Genomic DNA, 23,141 nt, shown 5'->3' with positions numbered 1-23,141 from the left:
CTGAAGTAGAGGCAATGGTGGGTTGGCTCCTGGGTGGCTGCACATCGCTGCCAAGCCCACTGCAGCACCACTCACAGGGGTGTACTACAACTGGTTTTCTCCCTTGCAAGCCCCCAATCAGGTTCTGACCCCTTTTTTTTCTGCCAGCCCTCAGCCCCATCCAGGGGTGCCCACCCCCACCCCCCGTCGCAGCTCCCAGGGCAGGGAAGCTTCACACACCCCACCAGCGCTTTTGCTGTGGCTGCAGCTCCCTCCTTGCTCGCCCGGGGGAAGAGGTGGTGGCCAGATCCAGCAGCGTGTTGCGGTCAGGGACGGCGCTGCCTGAACACGCTCGGATGCCAGAGCCAGAGCAACAGGGCTTGAGGCACGCGTCAGCTGGGTCTTCATGCACGAAACACCTGCAGCTGCTGGAGAACCAGCCCCTGGGGGAGGAGCTCGGTGGGGAGCTGGTCCTCGACAGGCACGCTTGGCTCAGGGACACGGCTGCCAGCAGCCTCAGTGCAGGCAGCAGTGGAGCAAAGCCTGGCAGCAATGACCCCTTGGGCTGGGGTACGCACGGGCCCCTGGCTGAACGCGGGGCTGCCCATGAGCCCCACCAGCAGCTGCAGGGACTTGGTAGAGGCAGCTGCCAGCCGGCCAGCCGCCACACACAGCTCAAGTGGGGATTTATTTGGCATCCTTGTCAAAGGCTGGGAAGCAGGGCACATGCAATCATGGCAGCAGCTGCCGTGAGGCTGCAGAGGGAGATGAGACAAGACTTCGGGGAGGGGGGAGTCTGGGCCAACGCACGCTTGGCCCAGGTTAGTGCAAACAGGGCAGCTCTGGGCTGCTCCAGCCAAGGGTTGGGTATTTCCAAGGCCAGAGTCCTCCCTCTCCCTGTGACACGTTTTTCCTAGTATCCGGTGGGAATTAGTATCCCTTGTTGCCACTTGCCCCCACTGCCTCTTGTCCTGTCACCCAGCACCTCCAGGAAGAACTCAGCTCCCTCCGCAGAGGGAGCTCAGCTCCCAGCTGAGCAAACCCCACTCCCTTGGCCTCTCCTCATCCGCCATGGGCTCCAGCCATTCTGGCAACCTTTGCTGGATGAGGGTGACCCCCCAGCCCCATTTGCAGGTGTGATCCCACCTCCACCTGCAGGACACTGGTTTCTCTGCAACACCCAGCCCAGCCAGGGGTTCGCAGGGACCTTCCTGAGCCCACCAACACCATCAGCAAGCAAAGACCTGAGGCCAGGCAGTGAAGACCTAGTGCCAAAAACCTGTATTTATTCAGAGAGACCATGTTGAGCCCAGGCCAGCTGCAGCAGCAGTACCCTGGGTCCTGCTGCCCTCCAGCCAGCACCCCTCACTGGGGGCTGACACCCCAACAAGCAACTGCCTCCAGCCCCGCTCTTGCTGCCAAACCGGGTGCTGTTTGGGCCTTGCTCCCCCAGCCATGGTCTGTCACCCATGGAGACACTCCTGCAGTGCCCACAACCATGAGACTTGGCTTCCTCCCTGTGGGGAAGTCACCCCAGTGTGCTCCTGGCAGCCACAAAGTGCTCACCGAGATGTAAGGGACCCTTAGAGAACCCACCGCCAGCTTGGCTGAGCAGAGCAGCACTTCCACCAGGCTTTGGCTCAAGAAATTGCACAGCCACTTTTTCACCCAAGCTTGAAAAAGGGGGGGGTCCAGGAGACATCAGAGAAAAGCAGGTAGGTGCCTGTTTGTGCCTGTTCTCTTGCACCCCTTAACACACTGTCCCCATCACTCCTCCAGTCCCAGCTCTGCTGAGCATTAGCAGGCAGCAAACTTCTGCTGGATGAGTCTGTACCTGAGCAGCTCCTGCTCAGAGACTGACGGCTGCAACCTTACAGCAGCCTGCAGGAAGTCTTCCATGGTCAGGATCAGAGCAGAGGTCTCAGTATCCAGCCCTGCATGAGAGGGAACAGGAAAAGACTGAGAGCCAAGCACAGGGGCGGCTGGCAAGATCCAACAACCCCCTCTCCAGCCACCAGAGACTGGAAGGAAAACCTGTGTCTCTCTCCTTCCCCCTGGGGCCAACCAAGCATTGGAGGGGAAGATGATCACACCCACAGAAACTGCCTGCCTGCCAGTAACCCAGAGCCTAGCATTCACACGTGGTCCCAAAGCCATCGAGGCTCTTCTCACAAAGCCCAGTTACCAGCATTGGTAACTCCTCTCTGCCCCTGTGCTGGGCCATCCCAATACGTGGGACAGGCAAGGGCTGGGCTCCTACCTTCCTCGATCCATTCCACCTTGCGTTTGACAGCACACATCATGGCATCTGAGCACAGGGCATAGATGTCTGCTCCCGTCAGCTGAGCCGGGCATTTTTCTAGGATGGTGGTGAGATTCACGGAAGGATCCAGTTTAAACCTGCCAAGAGAGAAAACTACAGGTCTAAAAGCCACAGGAAAAACAGACCGGGAGAGGTGCGGCTGCCAGCGTGACTGGGCAAGAGGAATCAGAGGCCCCATGTTTAGGCGCTTGTGGACTGTGCTCTGCATGCTCCAAAAAAATCAAAGGGGATGGTTGGTTTGTTTTTTCAATGCAGTCACTTCTCTTTGAAACATCCCCACAGCAAGGTCCTCTCTCCTGCTAAGTAGGATCAAAGGCAACTTTGAGTTCTCACTCAGAAATTAAGTGCTCCACATGCTTGGGAAGAGCCTACAGCCAGGGCTGGATAAGAACACATCTAATTACAGACAGCACAAACCACTGTAACACCAAACGATCCCATCAGAGCCACACTGCAGACAGCGAGCCTCCTTCAGCATGAACAGCAGCACGGTCCTGGCTGGAGGGCATGACTGCCAAGTCACATGGTGTGAAAAGATGCTCGCAGCCAGCCCACGCTCTCACCTCTCCTGCTAGCTTATTGTCAAAGGCAGCAGCGATCACAGCTATCCATGACAGAAAGCCCCTGCAGAGGCAGATTCACAGCTGCTCACCCGGCAGCTGCTCACCCTGAATTGCAGGGCTTGCTTTTCTCTCTCCAGAGATGTTTTCAGGAGCTCAGAGCAGCTGGGGAAGCAGCCAAACCCCACTGCTTGGTGATCCCACACAACCAGTGTGTGGAAAGACACACAGAGCACAGGCTGAACACCCCTCAGCATCGCAGGAGGAGAGGCAGTGAGACAAACAGAGCTGCCTTCACCCTTGGACCTGGAAACAGCAGATGTGCTAGGGGAACTCTTGTAGGAAGCAAATGGGAGCTTCCTGCCATATTGGTGTGCTGCAGTCCCATCACACTGTTAGGATCTGGCTGAGCTCCTCAAAAAGATCATATGGGCACAGTGACTGGAGAACTCTACCAACCCCTCCACTTGGACAGCCAGCTGAGCTGCTCCCATCTTGTAGGAAAACCAGCCCCAGTTCTGGTTCTGGAAGTTGCACCATCCTCTTCCCCTACCTGCTGGCTGTGGGTCAGTGACTCGGGTGCTCCCCAGGGCTCAAACATGAAGCCAAGCTGGAGCATGCTATGCATCAACCCCAAGAAGGCTGTGACCCATTGGAGGGTGGTGGAAGGCTGCTGCGAGAGCACAGGGTCACTCACTTCCTGGTGACGGCGCTCAGCACCTGCAGCTGTGACTCCCGGTCTTCGTTTATGCCCACATAGACCAGCTTGTCAAACCTGTCAGCAGAGAAGAGGCAGCTGAGAACAGGCCAAGACAAACCTGCCACCGGTGCTCAGCCCTGTGCGCTGGAAACTGAAGGGTGGCCTTGGGGCAGCTCCTTTTGCTGCCAGGTTTGTGGATGACACAAAACTTGAGGGGGAAGCAGTCAATGTGCTGGAGGGCAGGGCTGCTCTTCACAGGGACCAGGGCAGGCTGGAGAAATGGGCTGACAGGAACCACGTGAGGTCCACCAACAGCAGATACAAAGTCCTGCCCTAGGATGGGCAAGCCGCAGGCATGAGGACAGGCTGGGGGGCAGCTCTGCAGAACCGGCCCTGGGGGACCAATTCCTCCCGCCAGTTTGCTGCAAGGGCAGGCCCCTTATTGCCCTGGTCTGCTGCTGGGGTGACAACCAGAGTGCTGGGGGATAACAAGCAGTGGTATCTTGTGCTGCTGTTACAGCCATAGGCACTGGCCTCCCCTTGGCTTCCTATCTGCCCCACAAACCAGGGCTGGGGGGCTTGAGGAACAGCCTCTGTGGAGGGAACGTGATGGGGACACAGTCCAGCTCATCACTGCCTGACGGGCTCCAGGGAACTACCCTGGATTGAGGCAGGGTATGATGCGACATACCTGCCTGGCCGGAGCAGAGCTGGGTCCAGGAGGTCAGGCCTGTTCGTAGCTCCAATGACAAATACCTCTCTGGTGGAATGAAGGCCATCAAGCTCAGCCAGGAGCTGCGAGACAACTCTGCAGGGAGCAAGACAGGATGCTCACGACTAGGCCTTGGCAAGTCACCTGCTCTCACCCTCAGCCACCAAACGAGAAGAGGAATAAGCAAGGCCATTGGCAGGTCTATGTCTTGGACTTCAGCTCACACTTCTCTTCTCTGAAGAGCCCTAACACAGTGTCCTGGTTTTGGCTGGGATAGAGTTAATTTTCTTCCTAGTAGCGGGCATAGTGCTGTGTTCTGGATTTAGTAGGAGAAGAATGCTGATAGCAACAACTGAAACATCAGTGTGTTAAGTGCTGCCTATGCTAGTCAAGGACTTCTCAGCTTCCCATGCTCTGCCATGTGCACAAGAAACTGGGAGGGGGCACAGCCAGAATAGTTGCTCCAAACTGGCCAAAGGGCTGTTCCATACCATATGACGTCATGCTCAGTATAGAAACTGGGGGGAGTTGGCCGGGGAGCAGCGATCGCTGCTCAGGAACTGTCTGGGTATTGGTCGGCGGGTGGTGAGCAATTGCATTGTGCATCACCTGCTTTGTATATTATTATCATTACTATTTTACTTTACCTCAATTATTAAACTGTTCTTATCTCAACCCAGGAGTTTTTCTCACTCTTACTCCTCCGATTCTCTCCCCCATCCCATCAGGGTAGGGGGAGTGCACGAGCAGCTGCGTGGCGCTTAGTTGCTGGCTGGGGCTAAACCATGACACACAGCCATCCAGACTTCTCTGAGCACAGCCAGTGAGCATGTGGGCTCATTGCAAAGTGAGTGCAAACGCCTGGTACCAAGAGAGTCCTTCAGGCCTGTTCTTGGCTCTGAACCCTTCCAGGATGGCCACATGTGCTTATAATTGCTATCAGACACTGGCCACACAGACCAACAGGCAGGGCGTGGCTATGGCTCAGGTTCCCCACTCGGATGTGCTGGCTGATCCTAGCCCTCCCCGCTGTGTGCCACTGCTCAGCAAGTTCAGCTGCAAGACTGCCCTGTCAGTCCATGCTGGGGACACCCTGGCAGGCCAGTGATGCTGCCAACCAGTCCTCAGGGTGGTGAATGGTTAACATTGCAGATCCAGTTCTGCGGCCACAGGGCTTAAGCTGGTCTGGCAGCACAGTACTTCAGTGCTGCACAGACCTCCTGGAACATGGATATCTCTGTCTGGTTCTGGGATCACCTGAGGCAACCAATGGGCACCATACCCAGACCCTTCCAGAGCTGCTGGTTTGTGTGTGTGAAGATGGATGCTGGGGGCACATGGTGTCACTGGAAAACTCTGCAGAACACTTCGTGGATGGAGAGGAAGACTGGATGGGGACTATCAGCTCAGCAGAAGAGGCCTGGGGGAAATAACCCTGTTTCTGGGTATCTCCAAGCTGTACATAGTTTGCTTCTACCAGAGGCAGCTGAAAGGTTTCCCAGCGCAGGGAAACAGCAGCTAATAGGAGAGCATGGCAGGTCTGTGAAGGATGGCCTTGGAAAGGCCAAAGGGAGCAGTTGGCAGCCACAGAAGCAGCTGGAAGAGACTCTGTCTTAACCAAATGTTTGCACAACAAGCTTGGGCAATCGGGGAATCTGTGGCAATGCAAACAGCAGCACTAATGTCCAGAGAGAGCAGACAGGCCATGCAGTGGAGCTGAAGGGAGCAGGGAGGGAAAAGGTAGAGAAAGAGAGTTGGGATGGACTCTGCCTCGCAGGGCAATCCTGTGCAGCCCCCCAGCTGAGGCAGGTATGCTGCTTTCCCAAGGATGCATGATGCTCACTGACCTGTCCATGACGCCCCCTGAATCACCACTCCGCCCACGACTGGGGGCCAGGGAATCCAGTTCATCAAAGAAGATAATGCAGGGAGCAGCTGCCCTGGCTCTGGCAAACACTGGGAGGAGACAGCACAAAAGGTGAGAAAGACCTGGAGGAGCAGTCAACAGCAACAGGACCTGCTACATCACCAGCAGGGAAGAGCTGTGGATGGAAACCAGCTGCCCACTGCCTCACCACCACCAACTGCTCCTGCCTGAGGGACTCAATGGGAGTGGGGTCAGGCAGCACACAGCGTGACAGGCCCTTAGGCTCAGCTGTGTCTTTGAGGGGCTGCTGTCCCATCAGGAACACCAGGGACAAGAGCAGCAGGAGCTGAGAGAGCAGGAGGGGAAGCTGCAGCGAGGCAGGGAACAGGCCGGGTGTAGGAGACAGTTGGGTTCATGCCCTTGCTGGCAGCTGTGGGTGGGAGTTGGGAAGAGGGGTTTAAGCACTACCTCCTTGCCTCCAGCACCACAGAAAAGCCCCATCTTCCCACATGCAGGAGCAGGACGCATCTGCTCACCGTTACGCACGTTCTCCTCGCTTTGCCCAACATACATGTTGATGAGCTCTGGCCCTTTCACGCTGTGGGGCAGGAGAAGAGGGAGCCATTTAGAGCATGCCCATCCACTGCCAGGAGAAAGTCAGCCCCACTGTGTGACCCCCAACTCTTCACCTAAGGAACGTCATGGTGCACGTGGTTGCCACGGCTTTTGCCAGCAAGGTCTTCCCTGTCCCTGGAGGCCCGTACAGCAGCAGACCAGAGCGGCACAGACCCAATGACAGCAGCTCCGGGTGCTCCAGGGGCAACTGGATAGTGTCCAGGATCTCCTTCTTCACCTCCTGGAGCCCACCAACATCCTGCCAGGACACGGAGGGGATCTGCCAAGAGAGAAAGAGTCCCTGTCAGCACAGCACTTCTTCCTGAGCAGGCCTGGGCAGCTCTTGCTCCAGTGGGGTACTAGTCATCAGCCCCTTGTGCCATCAGCTGTGTCTGCCTATGCAGCAAGTCAGCCCCACACTGCACCGCCCAGACATCCCTGCTGTGGGATCCCCCAGCACCCACATTTCGGCTCTCCTGAGATTTGCAATGGGGAAAACAAACTGCACGTGTCCCCAGGCAAGCTGTGCTTGCTGTGTGCCGCCTCATCTCCAATCCTCTGTTGCACCTCATATCACCTGTCAGCAAAAATACCCCAGGAAAACTATCTGCCAGGGTTGCCTGCAGTTTTCTGGGGAGAGAGAGCCCTGTTTCAGACAGCCCTTGGGACAGATGAGGGAAGGTAAAAATTGGGAGGGGCGGGGGGGGGGAAGAAAAAAAGAAACCCAGACCTAGCAATTATGAGCTACTTGTGTTCAGGGCACGTTGTCCCCCAGGGTGGTGAGACTGTGCAAGGGCTTCACACCAGAGCGACAAAACCTGGGCTACTAGGACCTCTGTCATGTGAAGGAGGATGCGAGAGACAGATATCCTGGAGGACACTGTACAGAAACTTAGCTGCTTTTGAAAGGGGGGATGCAAGAACAAAGTCCATGGATGCTTACAAGAAACAGATAGGGATGGGGTCAACTGCAAATATGCAAGGGATCATTGCGAAGAAAGGAAAGACAGCAAACTTGAGAGGTGTGAGCCATGCCACTTTCGTTATTTTATGCTGAGCAAAACAACCTTGGAGGATGCTGCTGCTCTACTCACAGCTTTAGAAATAGCAGGAATGCCACAGTTTGCATGTCAGATCCTCCCAAGAGTCAGAGCAGCTCTCCTGGGAACGTGCAGAGAAAGCAAAGCCCCAAAACACTTCCCCCAGCTGCTGGCTGGGTGGGGAACAGGTGCCAGCCCAAATGGGGAGTTCAAAAATAGGCTAGAGTAAAATTCTTCCCCCTCAGCCAATTTGGCTCTCATTCCTTCGCTACTTGAGATGATGTTATCTCATGCTATTTCTCCAGCTGTCCAGCAAGTCCACCAGGAAAATCAGGTCAGACAAGATAAGGATTTCCAGGGAAAAAAAGTCTTTTAAAGCAAAAGGTCACAGGCCCTCCTTCTTCAGTGCCAATGAATGGAAGAGTTGCCCTCTCCTCTGCACTCTTGCTTATACTGCCTCGCTAGAAAAAGCTCTACAGACATCTGCTGGAAAACTGCAGCAAGGTTTTTTTTAGAGGAGCACATCTTAAGTCTAGGACATGTGGCAGACACTGTTAGTAACTGGAGGTCTGAAATTAGTTCTCTCTAGGAGGCTCAAGCTGTAACTGCAAACAAATGCGTGACTAACCAGAAAATGCAAGCAGGGAATTGAAAATTACATATGTTGAGAGTATCCAGGTCTGCTAATGTGCTTTCTGAACTGCAGCCAATTACTAAGAAATTGATAAAGGATTGCAAAATACAAACAAAGTTAGCTCCCATTCACACAGCTCACTGCTGAGCATGTTCTGCGGTTATTATTTATCTTGTAGCAAACTTGGCAAACACACCTCAAGTTTCAGTCTCTAGTAAATTTATGAATGAATGAAGTCCCAGAGTAGCTTCTGGATGATGACACCAGCAAGGTGTCATCCTGCTAGGGCAGAACTGCAAGTGGGAGGTTGGGGAAGGTGCTAGAGTAACTGCTCCAAGGCTAGCATTTCCTGTCCCGTGCTGGGCTCAGTCATTTCCACTCAAAGGCATGGAGAAGAGGCTCCGATCACTTCGCTTGGTCCTAACACCACGTTACCTGGCAAAAACAGTCACCCCAAATGCTGCTTCCCTAGGTGCCGAGCTGCCGGAGGCAGATCACGCCCCTTCCAAGAAGCTGACTCTGCTGGTTTTCTCTGACACTCCATGTCCCTTTCCCTGAAGGATCCCCAAGCTCTACAAACTACCTGGCTGTCAGAAAAGCCCATGCCAGCTCGAGCAGTGTCCAAGGCCAGGGATCAAGTACAAGGCTTCTCACACATCTGGGGAAACTCCCTCACCAGCTTGTGCCTCTCTGTTCCCATACGCCAGGTCAGTTGGAGAGCCAGCCTGCGGTTGCCTTTGCCTCTCAAAAGGCTGAGCTACACAGCTGGCACCCCTATGGCACTAGCCAATTGAGCCGTCTCCAACTAGAGCAGCAAGGGCTTCCCTGCCCAAATTCAAAGCCAAGAGGGTGAAAAACACTAGTGAGGGAAAGCCCACAGTGGGACTGTTTCCCACCCAAGGCTGGGGGAATATGTGGAAGGACACATCAGGAAGTGACGTGCTAGAGCACAGCCCCGTCAGGTGAGGTCTGTGAGAGGTATCTTGAGCCATATCAGCTCTAGAGAACCAACCCCCCCCTCCTCTGCCCCAGCATCCTACCTTCGGGGCTCCCACTGCCTGTGAGTGGGCGTCATGCAGCTGGTCCAGCGCAACACTAAAATCCTCCTCAAGCACTGGGAACCCAGCAGTGCAAAAATCTCTCTCCACTTCCTCACTCAGTCCACCTGGAAAACTGGCGAGGAAAGAGAAAGGAAGGACTCAGGCTCTGCCCCACTCCTGGCATTATCAGGCTGGCTGCAGCCCCTGCCCTCCCGCTCCTCCTGCCCTGTTGCCTGTGCTACCTCAAGGCCTGGATGCGGGTACAAGCAGCCCGGCTGCTGTGGGACAACAAGGCACAGAAATCTCCCAGCACAAAACCCTGTGAATGCAGAAACAAAAAGCATCAGTTCAGTCCCTGACCACAGCTCCAGCTAGGCCATAAAAGGTGTATGGGGAAAAATTCCTCACAGAGCTGTTGTTTGAGCTTCTGTGCCCTGGTTAAAGGCTCTAGCCTTTTCTTCTATTGGCTCTGTCTTCTAGCAGAGCTGAGCATCAGCCAACACCTCTGCGAAAGGTGTGCAGTCCTTAGGCACTAGAAATCTGCCATTAAAGCTGATACCTGAGGACCAGGGTTAGCCACTGAAGAAGCTGACTGGGCTGTGGGAATTGCCCCCTTCCTACCATGGCTAGGTAGGGGAGGTTGGCCCAGTACTCCCGGCCTGCCCATCTCCAAATGCTGCTGTGGTTTCACTCACTGCAGTCCTGCAGGCCAGCTTGGATAGGCTCACTTCTTTGCCCAGAGGCAGACTGGCAGTCAGCATGCTCAGCATCGACCTCCTCTGCTCTTCTGAAGGGACTTCAATTTTCACCTCGTGAAGGAAAGCAGTCCGCACGTCTATAGGAACATCCTGGGGCTTGCAGGTTGTGCCAATCACCAGGACAGGGTGGCTACTGAGAAAAGAGCGACAGTGCATGGTCTCAGCTCTACAGAAGCTTCCATCTTACGTTGCCAGCACCCACACCAAGTCATAGAATCATAGAATCATAGCATCATTTAGGTTGGAAAAGACCTTTAAGATCAGCCAGTCCAACCATTAACCTAACACTACCAAGTCCACCACTAAACCAATTAAGGGTAGAGTAGTAATTTCATGTTTCCTGGCTTGGTGGCTGAATTATTTTTTAATGAAAGTAAAAACTAGGAATCATTAAGGTTGGGAAGGATCTCTCAGATCATCAGTCCAACCATCAACCCAACACCACCAAGCCCACTAAACCATGTCCCCAAGTGCCACGTCTAGCCGTTTTTTGAACACTTCCAGGGATGGTGACTCCACCACTTCTCTGGGCAGCCTGTTCCAGTGCTTGACTACTCCTTCCTTGAAGAAATTTTTCCTAATATCCAATCTAAACCTCCCCTGGCGCAGCTTGAGCCCATTTCCTCTCGTCCTATCACTTGTTACGTGGGACAAGAGCCCAACACCCACCTCACTACAACCTCCTTTCAGGTAGTTGTAGAGAGTGATAAGATCTCCCCTCAGCCTCCTCTTCTCCAGGCTAAACAACCCCAGTTCCCTCAGCCACTCCTCCTAAGACCTGTGCTCCAGACCCTTCACCAGCAAGTCACTCTCCAATGGTTAGCCTTTCCCCTGAGAAATGCGCACATACTGGCCAAGGTGTCTTGCAGCCACTCTCCTCCAGCTTTCCCTTGAACTGCTTTGTGAGCTGTCTCCAAGTCAAGGCCCTTCAAGTGACATCTTATTTCTTCACCTGATGTCTCCTTCCCTGCACCCTGGTACTTGTCATCAGCCTCAAGATTCTCCTGGGATCCAGCTGCTTTCCCGGGGTCCCTGTGACCCCCTTGGCATGCCTCACAGCAAACACACCGGGTTTGCTCCTCTGAACAACTCAGAAACCAGCTTCAGACAACAAAGCTTCTCGATTCCCTCTGCCACTAAGCTGGAAGAACAAGGGCCCTCTGAAATAAACAAAGCAAGTCTTGGAGAGACTCCACCAGATTAAAAAGTAAAACAGGGCATGTTAGTAACCAGTCACCTTGATGTAACGGTGACTGCTGCCCTAGGAATGGCAGAAGCAAACAATCACCTCAGATACCCACAGCAAACGTGCGGGGTCCGTACCTCAGTGCTGGGTCTCTGTCCAGGAGCAGCTGTCTCAAAGTAGCGATGACCCTGGCGTCCTCTCCTAGCCTGTCCCGGTCTCTGCCAAGCACCTCTATGTCTTTCAGCAGAAGCACACATGGATGATACTGCTGGGCCTGGGCGAAGGCCATCTGTACTTTCTCCTCTGTGGCTCCACTGGTGTCACTGCACAAACTAACGCAATCAACCTGTGAGACAGACCACACAACACACAGTCTGCAGCGGTTGCAACACGGACAGCTGGGGGACCCAGGACAACGTTCACTTCCACAAAGCTTTCCATGGGCAATCCACAGCTGAAAGGAGATCTAAGTGGATGTTTCCCAGAGACATAAAATAGACACATTCAGAACATACTCAAAATAGACACATTGAGGACTCTCTGGCATGGAAAAATGGCTGTTTCTTGCTTCTCTGCAGGAGGTGAGGGGGGCAGGAGGATCTTGTCTGAAAGAGGTGAGGCCAAGGGTCTGGAGAAGTCAATACAGTGGACATCATGGCTCAGCAACCTAAGCTGGAAGGGATGGGAAAGCTGTGGAAGAGGCCAAGACAGGGAGAACAAGGTGCCTCAGAGGAACAGTGCAAAGAGTGGAAAGGGAGGCTCAGAAACTATTCAACCCAGTGCCACAAAAGCTCAAAGTGCAAGAGAAAGGTAGAAGGTAAGGGGTGGGGGGTGGGGGCGGGGCGGCACGGGAAAAAGTTAGAGGTGGCTAGAGACCCAGACACTGTTTACAAAGCAAACACTTGATGAAGTCATCCAAAAGGTAGAGGTGACTGGTGAGCTTCAAACAGCAGCTTGAATGCTGCTGTAAACAGGCAATGCTGCCTCCTGGTGCTGCATGGTTACTCAGGGACCAAATCAGCTCTGGGATTCCCTAGGCCTCATCCTCAGAAAGGGTAGCTTGGAGCAGGAAGAATGCCACAGCCTCAAGAGCCGACATAAAGGGTAAGGACGGGGACGCAGAGCAGAGGAACTCCTGTGCTCCGTGTACTATAGAAAAAAAAAAGAACAGGAGTTAGGGTTGTGGCAGGCACAGCCAAATGTCAGCAGTATCTGTATGCAAGTACAGAAGGGCAGAGAGAAAGGACAAAAAACTGCTGATCATCAAGTGGTGGAGATTACAGTGTGGAAGAATTACTGTATCCTGGTAGGAGAGCAGGCAGAACAGTCAGAGGAAGGGAAGAGAAGGTGGAATGGCAATGTAAGCATTGCAGTAAGCGAGAAAAGGAGGGGAGAGTGTAAAGGCTGGGACAGGAGAATAAGATGGACAGGAAATACCTCTGGTTTTAATAGTAAGAGCATTAGTCTTGAAAAGCAGCAGACAAGGCCAAAACCAGAGCTATAGCCTTGCACGTCACACTAGAACCTGAGGCCACCTGCCAGGACATGGCAGTGCCACAGTGCTCCCAAACACATCCTACACATGGATCTGAAGGTACTGTGAAGTCTCTGCAATCTTGTACTGGATCCCAAGATCTATGGCACATCTGCAAAAGAGTAAGAGCTCAACACCACTAAGGATCATGTCCAGAAGATGAGCTGCACAGCAGGTGGCCAAGGCTGTATCCGCCTCCCACACTGACCCACTGTTACGGCTTTACTTGGATCGAGAAGAACAACTAAAGGGAGCAATGTCAACTTAACAGGACCGAACTTCTAAATAGAAGAAAACCCAAATATTGAAACCACTTAGCTTGTTTTCTATGAGTTTGCTTTAAAAATACCCACAAAAAAGGAGCAAGCCTATGTTTTCCTTCCACAAAAAGGAACCTTCCAGCTCTCTTCTTTCCATCTTTCTTCTTCTTCCAAGTCCTTTCAGAGTTTCAGAAACTCTCCTAGAAAAGTCACCATGTGACTTCCAATCCCCTCACTTTTGCAAACCTAACTCTACAGATTCAAGGAGATTAAAGCATTTGCAGGGTGCACCCAGACTGTCAGAGTGAACAAAAGAGGTGTGCAGAAGGAAAATAGTGTTTTTATCAAGTCAGTGAAGGCTGCATTGGTGCCCAGAATGTCCAGTGCTGGACAGAGAAAAGGGCTAGACCTCATTTTGGCCATGAAGCTTACCCAGTACAGCCACAGCTGTAAGAACATATGAATGGCTGTGCTGGTTCAGACCAAGAGTCCATATAGCCCGCTATTTTGTTTCCAAGCATGACCACAAGTGGCTGCTTAAGGAAGGGTAAGCACATATAACCCTCTCCCCTCAGTACTCTCCAGGAACCTACCATTCCCACCGAAAGGGATTTTCCCAGTCAGATGTGGTTTCATAATGGTAGATTTCTCCTCCAAATACTCTTACCTACACAAAGAACCACCTCCTTTAGCTTGCCTGTTCCCACTAGCTTCACCTGACTGCCCCAGGCCTCATGCTGGCACAGAGAAAAGTAAACACTTTCCACTCTCTGCTGACCACTCAAGGTCTTGTAAACCTCTATCAAACTCTCCTCAAGTTCTCTATTTTTCAAGCTGAAGAGCCTGTTCAGCTGTTCACCATACTGAAACTGGTCTAGACCCCCAATCTTCTCCAGTGTCCTCCTCCTCTGAATTTTTCCAGTTCAGCTTTATGCTTTTGCGGTGGGGAGACCAGAACTGTGCACAATATCCAAGCTGTGGCAAGACACGGATCTGCACAACAGCAGCACCTACTCTTGAGTTTGTTTCCAAAAATGTGATCTGACTTTTGACATATATGGAGAACAGAACCCAAGTTTTCATGGAGTCATTGACATAAAACCAAATTCTTGATACTGACTGGTGACAGTTAGCTTGAAATCTATCGTTTTCCATGTAAAACTAACTACAGTGAATTCTACCTGCCATTTTACTGCTCAGTCACTTGGTCTCATTAAAGCTCTCCTCTAGTCCACAGACTAGAGGGTCTGTCTCCCTTTTCTCTTACCTTTAATAACTTATCAACAAACCATCACATCACAGTTCACCCCCCTTCCCAGATCATTTCTTGAGCTCGCAGTGCAGATGCCTGCAGAGCTCCACTGCTGATTGTGAAGACCCACCAACCACTCCCATGCCATTCCCAACATTTAACCAGCACTTTATCCGTGACAGGACCTTCGCTCACATCCCACCACCTCTCAGTTTCCCAAAGAGCCTTTTCAAAACACAAGCAGACTGTGTTGGTCAAGTTACCTTCACCACATGCTTGGTAACACCTTCAAGTAACTTTCTGAAGGTTTACAGAACAGGACTTCCTTGCAAAAACTACATGGATTCTTCACCAGTAGTGAAGTCATCCCAGAGTGTGCTAACTCTATCCTTCACTCTAACCTGGTACAGGTTTGTGCCCTTTGAAGGATGCCTTTTGTTTCCAGCAACTGCCCTTTCCCTGCTGTACATCTGTTTTGTTTTCCGTTTACTTTTCTCAAGCCCATCCCAATACGATCTATATGCAGTGGCCTCATGCTGTGGCATGGTGTCACGGATTCACCTCCACAGCAGACGTAACACTTCCTTATCTTGGCCAACACTTTCTTTCTAAAGAAACTTCATTTTGATGTTGTTCCCCTTTCAGAAGCCAAGCGCTGCTTACAGATTTTGGGGCTTTTTTGCTCTTGGGTGGGGAGAGGGATGGTGAATGTGAACACAGTTACAGGGCAGCTCTTCTACAGGCTGTGAGGTTTTGAACCAGATCTAACATATGTGCTGTTATCAAACCAAGGGCTGCATTTCTTTTCTAGGCTTCTCACCCAGCTAGAGAAGATCTCAGCATCATCTCTGCCTCACTTTCCAACATGCCTTTTGTACAACCTGTGCAGGGACAATTGAAAACACCCAGTGCCACTGCAATTCCTGCTCTCATCACCTCTCCAATTTCTCTCAGTATATTTTAGTTACAGCCACCCTCTGGGGTGTAGTATCAACTCAATGCCCTATCAAATGACAGGAAGTCAGTCTGCTGAAATACAACTGTGTGTCGCGGTATCTGTAAAGTACATCAGACTGACAGCAATAATAACAAGAGTCAGTAAAGAAAAGTAAAAAACGCACCCCCTGGGCCAAGAGAACTCTAAATTACTGATTCCAGAGCACTGGAGGGTACATGCCAGAGGAAACATCTCTTCATGCTTATGGTCTCTTCCTGAGCTTCTGTTACTGGCCTGTCTCAGACATGGGCCAGGGGGCTAGACAGACCTTTAGGCTGATCCAAACGGTTGCTCTGATGTTCTTCCCACCAGCAGTCATAATCCATGCCAGAGCGAGCTGCTAAGCTCAGCATACTCAGACTCCTTTCGTCTGCATGCGTGCATGGGAGCAGCTTCTGGGTAGGCTCATGTCACAGTTGCAGCAGGGGTGTTGGTATGGCTAACTTAAAGAATGTTTCCATAATTCTTTGTGTGTTGTAAATCCACCAATCAGCTGACTGCAAGAGGAATTACCTTGAAGAAGTGGAGGTTGAGGCAGCTACACACAGCTCTGACAGCCATCAGTTTCCCACTGCCACTTGGCCCTGAGAGAAGAACACTGCCAGCCACGCTCAGTGCGCTTGCCCTGTAACACAGAGGCAGTTCTCCCAGTGACCGGGGAGCAGGGTCCCAGCTCTCCTGGGGCTTGCAAGAAGCAATTCTAACTCACTGACTGTTCAGGTGAGGCCGAAGAGCATCACAGAGCTGCTTCACGACATCAGAAAGTCCAGCAGGAGACAAACTGCTCCAGAACTCGTGGCTGTTATAGGCTGGGGCAGATGGGACAGCGCTGTTTGTTGAACCCACCTGTGAGGGAGGGAAAATAGCACTCTGTGGAACACCACCTGAGAAAAGACAGGTACCAAGTGACAAAGTCTTTCCTGAAATGCCATTTTTCAATGGCAGGAGACACAAGACTCCACAGGCACCTCCGTCATCGATAGTGCAATTTCAGCCTCAGATCTCCTGTAGACCCTCCCTGCTCTCCACTGACATCTTACCAGATAGAGAGAGGTGTTCTGGGTGTCCACCAGGTAACCCTCAGACTGCTCGCCTTCCACCATGCCTAAAATCTTCCTCACTTTGAAGTAAAGCTCTGGCCACCTAAGGGAAAAAACAAGCAGTCTAAATTGTTGAGTCGAGATCTTGAAGGCAGGAACAAAACTGTTGTCAACAAGAAGACAGCTGAAAGGCACAGCTAAGCAGAGATACTCTTGCCCTTTCCCAGGACCCACATGGATCCTTTATGGACCCCGCTGTACTGTCTGGCCAGACAGACCAACAGGACTGTCAACAGTTACAGCTTCCACTGGTGGCTTCAGTCGACAAGTACAGCTGTCCTAACCTTATTTCATCTATGTAAAAGCTCAAGACATTCCCTCTTCTGCCATCGCTTCCTTCACTACAACTCCGCAGAGATTCACCTGCAGCGTATAAAACCTTATGGCACAGAGTCCTCTAGGCTGCAGACTAGGACTCGCCCAAATACCATGAGAGCCTTACAAGCATCCTGCCCTGGACACCTCGCAGGAAAAACACTTCTTCCTACATTGATATCCCACTGGGCCGATTAAGGGATCTGCAGAGGTTTCCTCCGGGATTTTCTCCACCTTCTGAATAATTGTACCACTTGCACACCACCACAGTTTCAAGCTCTTTAGGTCCTGTGAACTCTGCTGTCTTCCCCGGTTTGCCACAGGGCTAATATATAAGTCCACAAATGGAAGACTTGTGCTGCCTCCCTCTGAGAAACAGCTAGAAAATACTCATCATAGTGGTGCTATAAAACTATTACATTTTAAAATACATAGTGGAGCTGAGCAGTGTTACAACATGTCACTGGTATATCCTGCATGAACGATTTGAGGCAATTCTTCGCATCGCATGCCTCCGTTACCTGTGGCAGTTCGCTCAGTGACACAGCTGAAGCACCAGCCAAATCCTGCTGCAAGCACCCCTACTCTGATACAAAGGTGACTTTCTCTCATTTAGCACAGAACTGTTTCAAAGCCATATGAGCAAAACCAGGGCAGGCGGAATTGGTGACCAAACAGAAAGTTATTCTAACGTGAACTGTAAGGGCTTATACATGGTTGGTTGTCACACGCTGACAACCCCAACTTCCACTTTGCTTTCTTTATGTGTCACTGGCTGTCCTCAGGCCACCCCTTCCCTCCTCTTCATTCTTTTTCCCCATCAGGTTCTCTCACTCTTTTTGCTTTCTTCCCTCCATGACTATTTGAGCGAGCTAAGGGAGGCCTCCCGCTTAGCTGCAGCCCTGCATAATCCAACAGAACCATTTCCCTCTTCCCCCTAAAATAAGAGGCAAATAAGCTCTAAATCCCAGGGACAGATCAGAATGGAACAAACTGTCTTGTTTCATGAGAGTCAATAGCAGGAAAGTATCTTTTCTCTTGCAGTACCCATGTAATAGAGCCACACTTTGTTGCCACCTACCTTAGGAATTTGTCTGCATTTACTTCTAAAAACTCAGCATATCCAAATGTTGGAACACACAGGATGTCTCCCTCCTGGACAAGCCTACAAAAAACCCAGGGAGTTTCACCAGTGAAAGAGAGTAAAACCTTCTGGTCTTGTGTCATCCCCACCCCATACCACATGCGTTTTTACAGAAAAGAATGTAGCTATTCATACCAACTCACTCCTTTCCTGTAAATAAAACTGCACATAGCCACTTAAAGATTTAGCACACTAAAGGGACTACTAAGGGGAACCTTTCTGAGAATGGTACAGAAGATGAATGTCATTAAAGAGCGTCTCTTCCAGACAAAATAGTCTCCTTATCCCTGGAACAGCTGAGTATAATTCCAACTGAAACCCTTGACAGCCAAATGAAAGAGGCTCACGGCAGGTGTCATGAGGGAAGATGCCGACACATCCAGTTTCCTGATTACTAAATCTCATTCAAAGCTGAAAACTGGGGTTACGAACATGCCCCAGAATGGAGGTTTGCAGGCAGCACTTGGGAGCCCTCAGCATTGGGCGGTAGATCACAAGGAAGGAGGCTCGCAGATAAGTAGTTAGCGATGAGAGGAAACGGCCTCAAGCTGCATCAGGGGAGGTTTAGATTGGATATTAGGAAAAATTTCTTCATGGAAAGGGTGGTCAAGCATTGGAACAGGCTGCCCAGAGAAGTGGTGGAGTCACCATCCCTGGAAATGTTCACAAAATGGGTAGACGTGGCACTTGGGGACATGGTTTAGTGGGCTTGGTGGTGTTGGGTTGATGGTTGGACTGATGATCTTAGAGGTCCTTTCCAACCTTAATGATTCCTAGTTTTTACTTTCATTAAAAATAATGCAGCCACCAAGCCAGGAAACACAAAGTTGCTACTCTACCCTTAATTGGTTTAATGGTAGACTTGGTAGTGTAGGTTAATGGTTGGACTGGATGACCTTAAAGGTCTTTTCCAACCTAAACGATTCCATGATTCTATGACTTCCGAGGGACAGGACAAGAGATGTTGCGCGCAAGCGAAGCACGCTCACGAGGAGAAGAGGCTACAAGCGCACGTTCTAAAGCTACTCAGCATCCGCATGAAGGTGTTGATTATGCACGTGATGAGCGTGTATCAGGTCTGGGTCCCACGAATACGCAGGGAGGGTGCATCTCACGAATACGCCCCACGAACCGAAAGGCATCTCCTCCCCACGCAGCTCACCGGGGCGTTTCGAAGTGCTTGTAGAGGATGAGGTCGTAGCCTCCCCGGGCGCTGTAGGCCGGCGAGCAGACGATCTCCAGGTGCAGCTCCTTAGCGAAGGGGGGCACGGACAGCACGGACCGGCTGCCTTTCCCATCCGCGGCGCCGGACATTTCGTACCTCTGCAGAGGGGAAAGGGCGCACCGTGAGTCCCCGCCGCCCCCGGCCCCCCGGACCCAGAGGCCTCCGCGTCCCCCGGGGGCTGCCCGGCCCCGACTCACCCGCAGGCGGAGGAGCGCGGCGGCGGCGGGGGTCGCAGCCCAGGTTGAAGGCCAGGGCGGGGGCCAGCAGGGCGACGCCGTCGGCCGGGCCGCGGCGGGCGGCCCGCGGGTACTCCCAGGGCGGCGGGCGGGCCAGCAGCGCCGCCAGGTGCTCGCGGGCCGCCCCCTCGGCGCCCACCCGCACCCACTCCCCCTGGAAGAGCCCCAGCGCCAGCAGCCCGCGCCGGCTCACCCACACCTCCGCCCCGCCGCCGCCCGACCCGCCGGCGGGGGCCGCCCGCAGCCGCGCCGCCGCCCCCCCCCGCCCCGGGGGCGGCGGCGGCGAAGCGGGAGACGAGGGGCGGCGCGGCGGGGCGCCGGCAGGGGGCGCCGGCGGGCGCGGGCTCCCGCGGCGGCGGGGGCGGCGGAGGGGCGAGGGCGGTGCGCGTGCCGTTGCCCAGCAACCCCTGGAGCGCCGGCCGCGCCTCCAGCACCAGCGGGCCCGGCCCGGGGCCCGGCCCCGGCAGCGCCTCGCCCCGCCGCACCAGCACCGCGCCGCCCGCCGGCCGCCCCGCCCGCCCCGCCGCCCCCAGCAGCACCCAGGCCAGCGCCGGCGGGCGGCGCACCGGCCACACGGCCACCCGCCGGCCGGCCGCCAGCCCCAGCCGCCGCAGCAGGGCGGCGCGCAGCCACAGCTCCGCGCCCCGCCGCCCGCCCGCCTCCAGCGCCACGGCGCTCAGCAGCACGGCCTGCGCCCCGCCGCGCCCCGCCGGCCGCACCGCCAGCACCAGCCCGCCGCCCCGCCCGCGCAGCGCCGCGCACAGCGGCGGCGGCGCCAGCAGCAGCGCGGTGGCCGGCGCCAGCTCCGCCGGCGGGGCGTCCAGCGGCCGCAGCACCGCCACCGCCATAGAGCCGCGGCGCCGAGCTGGGCGGAGCGGAGCGCACCGGCCCCCGCCGCGCAGCTGGAGAGGGCGCGGCGCGCAGGCGCAGGGCGGCCCGCCGGGCCGCCTCCCGCTCCGCCAAGGCCATCGAGCGGCGGTGCAGAGCGGCCCCGCGGGGCCGGCGACCACAGAGCGGGCGCCATAGAGCGGCTGCTTCCCCTCAGCAGCGCCCCTCCTCGGCCCCGCTTCCAGCGGCGCTGGAGCAGCCGCACCTCCGGGCCGCGCCGGCCCCCGCCGCGGCGGCACCGCCAGCGCCGGCGCCTCGCCCGGCGGCTGGGGCCACCGCACCTCAGGGCCGAGCCTCCGGCGAGGCCTCGCTCCCCGGCCCGGCCGGGGGCTGGCGGCCTGGGCACAGGGCGGCGCGGTGGCACCGGCCCCGTCCTCCTCAGGCTCCAGGGGACCGCAGCCAGAGGCTGCGGAAGGTGGGGGAGAGGGGGAATGGGCCGAAAAGGTGGGTGAGGCCTTTGCTGCCCTGCCCTCCCTGAGCCTTGCGCCAGCAGAGCGTGGAGTCAGAGGGAAGCGGCATGCACCCAGAGCGGAACAGGTTGCCCTCACCACTGCCGGCCTGGTGAGATTTGGCAGGCTGAATACATGCACTTGGTTCATAAGAATGTGCTTGTGTTGGTGTTAGTGCTGAACTAACCTTGGAAAGGAGCGGCCTGGAGGAAGTCGGAGCCTCTGCTCAGCCCATGTGCCCTCTGCCAGAACCTGGCTTGCTCTGGGGAAGGGGCTGCTCATTCTACCAAGTGCCTGTGGGTGATCCAAGAAGTGAGTAATGAAAAACAAACTCCCGTCGGATTCTTTAATTCTGCAACCAGACACCCCTGCTTGTCACCCCGCAGGTAGACGGGGCTCTGTTGGACTGAGAGGAAGGAGTGAGGCTTCTGGTTACAGCTTCCCCTCCCCATTCCTGGGCTGCTCGCTGTGTCCCGCTGCCCAGTTCCACACGAGGGAGTGCTTGCAAAATATTCATACTCGCTTCCTAACCTCCCAGTCTGAAAATCCAGCCAGCAGCTTGGGAGGATGGGCCGAGACAAAATGCCAGTTAGAAGCTGATATTACTAAGCTGTACAAAAATGGCACCGTGAAGATGCTTCCGCAAATGCAGCCCTGCAGCCTGCTCTGTTCCGGCCTGTTCTGGGCCCATCACCAGGACACCCCCACTGCCCCCTTACAACTCCCAGATGTGCACGCCTGACAGTCAGCCTCCAATCCTGTCAAAGCCGAGAGACGTGCCAAAATAATCCCATTTTATTCCCTTTTCCCTTTCCTCGTCCCTTTTTCCATGACTGCTTTAGCAGATCGCTTAAGTCCCCAGCTAGTGTTGTACATATGGCACGGTGGAAAGATCTGGATGTGCCAGGGTGGGTGGCAGCCCAAATGAACTGAAGTGAGGCTGCGGCAGCGCTGGCTGCTGAACGGTGGCTTTGATGTTATTGACTCCTCTTGCCCGAGCCACATCAAAGGGATCTCCCACCTGAGCAAACCCAGCTGTGGTGGCTGAGGGACCCCCAGGGCCCCTCACAGAGGGAAGTTCATGCCAGTCAGGCCCCAGTGCGGTCACCAAGATGGCTGCTGAGTCTCGCATGGGCAACCCCGCTGCAGCAGTGGAGATGTGAGCAAGCAGCAGCCATTGCCATAAGCCAAGGTTTCTTCTGTCACGTTGTCGTGACCGGCCTTGGCCTGAACCGACACTGGCAGGAGCCGTGGCTGGGTTTGGCTGCCACTAATCTCAGGATGGATCAAATCTGAAGCAATGACAAGAAGAATGTGCTGCCCTGCTCCTACTGCCGCAGCGACATGTGGAGAACAGCGAGCACTTCCCTGCCAAGCTTAGTGCAGGCAGCTAAGAGGCGTGTGACTGTCCCTGCGCTGAGGATTGCCCCACCAGTCACTGCCACCAGCTCCTGGTGGCAACCAGGAGCTGAACCTTTGGCAGTCACTGTCATGCAGCAGCACGTCCCTTCACTTGGCCTCCCCTGGGCTCTCACCCTGTAAATGGAGCAGCAAGGGGACGTCTAAGCCCCAGTGTACCTGGCTGTGCCCCACGGTTACTTCCCAGCACATGAAAAGTGCCTCAGGCCAGCAACTTTCCCCGTGACTCCCCCTTCACAGCATGAGGTGAGAGCTGGGACCCCACCAGGCCCTACCAGGAGACTTGTCTGCACCCTGTGTGGGGCTGGGGCTGTGGTGTTTCCCCTCATAGCAGTTGTGGCGGTGATGTGCTTGCCCTTGCGGTTCTGCACACAGCATAAGGCGAAGAGCCAGCCCATCTGCACGTGGGCAGGGCAAAAAAAAAATGATTGCAGGCATCCAGTGCCAGCATGGCACAGCCCAAATAAAAGGTTTGCAGGCAGGATTAGACCTCCAATGTGCTAAGTCTCGGCTCTCAGCAAGCCTAATTGCTGCTGCAATAAGCCCTGGCTGGTCCTTCCCTGAACCGTGCTCCCCACAGCCCCCCCGTCAAACGTTTTTTTTTTTCTGCAAAGCTTGTATTTGCCATGCATATGTTCCCCCCTGCCCAGCTGGGCCAAGCAGAGGAGGAGAAAGGCAGGAAATCTGCAGATGCCACTTTTATTGCTCTGCTCTACCCAGCCGGCGTCCCACCGCTCTCCCCCCAGCCCAGCACAGCCTGTGGCTGCCTGTGTGCAAGGAGCCAGGCCCAGCAGCAGGGGTGGAGACAGGTGACAGCATCGTGACATGGCCGCACACCCCCTGAGCTGTATTAGGAAACTTTCCAAATTGGAATTACTCAGATTTTAATAAAACCTTTTGATAATTTT

The 23,141-nt window shown here is 54.3% G+C and overlaps 1 protein-coding gene across 1 annotated transcript; it reads right to left on the bottom strand.

Moving 5' to 3' along the window:
- Positions 1 to 1,380: 1,380 nt before the first annotated feature.
- On the bottom strand, positions 1,381 to 20,325 carry PEX6 (peroxisomal biogenesis factor 6). Its single transcript, XM_075707149.1, is given in 19 exon segments — positions 1,381 to 1,913; positions 2,240 to 2,379; positions 3,560 to 3,637; positions 4,254 to 4,370; positions 6,122 to 6,230; positions 6,678 to 6,739; positions 6,831 to 7,036; positions 9,471 to 9,603; positions 9,713 to 9,789; positions 10,166 to 10,358; positions 11,552 to 11,760; positions 15,971 to 16,082; positions 16,167 to 16,303; positions 16,498 to 16,600; positions 17,954 to 18,037; positions 19,179 to 19,339; positions 19,439 to 19,468; positions 19,470 to 19,737; positions 19,739 to 20,325. Coding segments are annotated over 19 exon segments (2,943 nt in total). The 3' UTR covers positions 1,381 to 1,776.
- Positions 20,326 to 23,141: the final 2,816 nt, after the last annotated feature.

This window comes from Pelecanus crispus, chromosome 3 (genome assembly GCF_030463565.1).
Source record: "Pelecanus crispus isolate bPelCri1 chromosome 3, bPelCri1.pri, whole genome shotgun sequence".
Classification (NCBI taxonomy): Eukaryota; Metazoa; Chordata; class Aves; order Pelecaniformes; family Pelecanidae; genus Pelecanus; species Pelecanus crispus.
The sequence above is the reverse complement of the archived record's forward strand: the minus strand, read 5'-3'. Positions and strand labels throughout refer to the sequence as shown.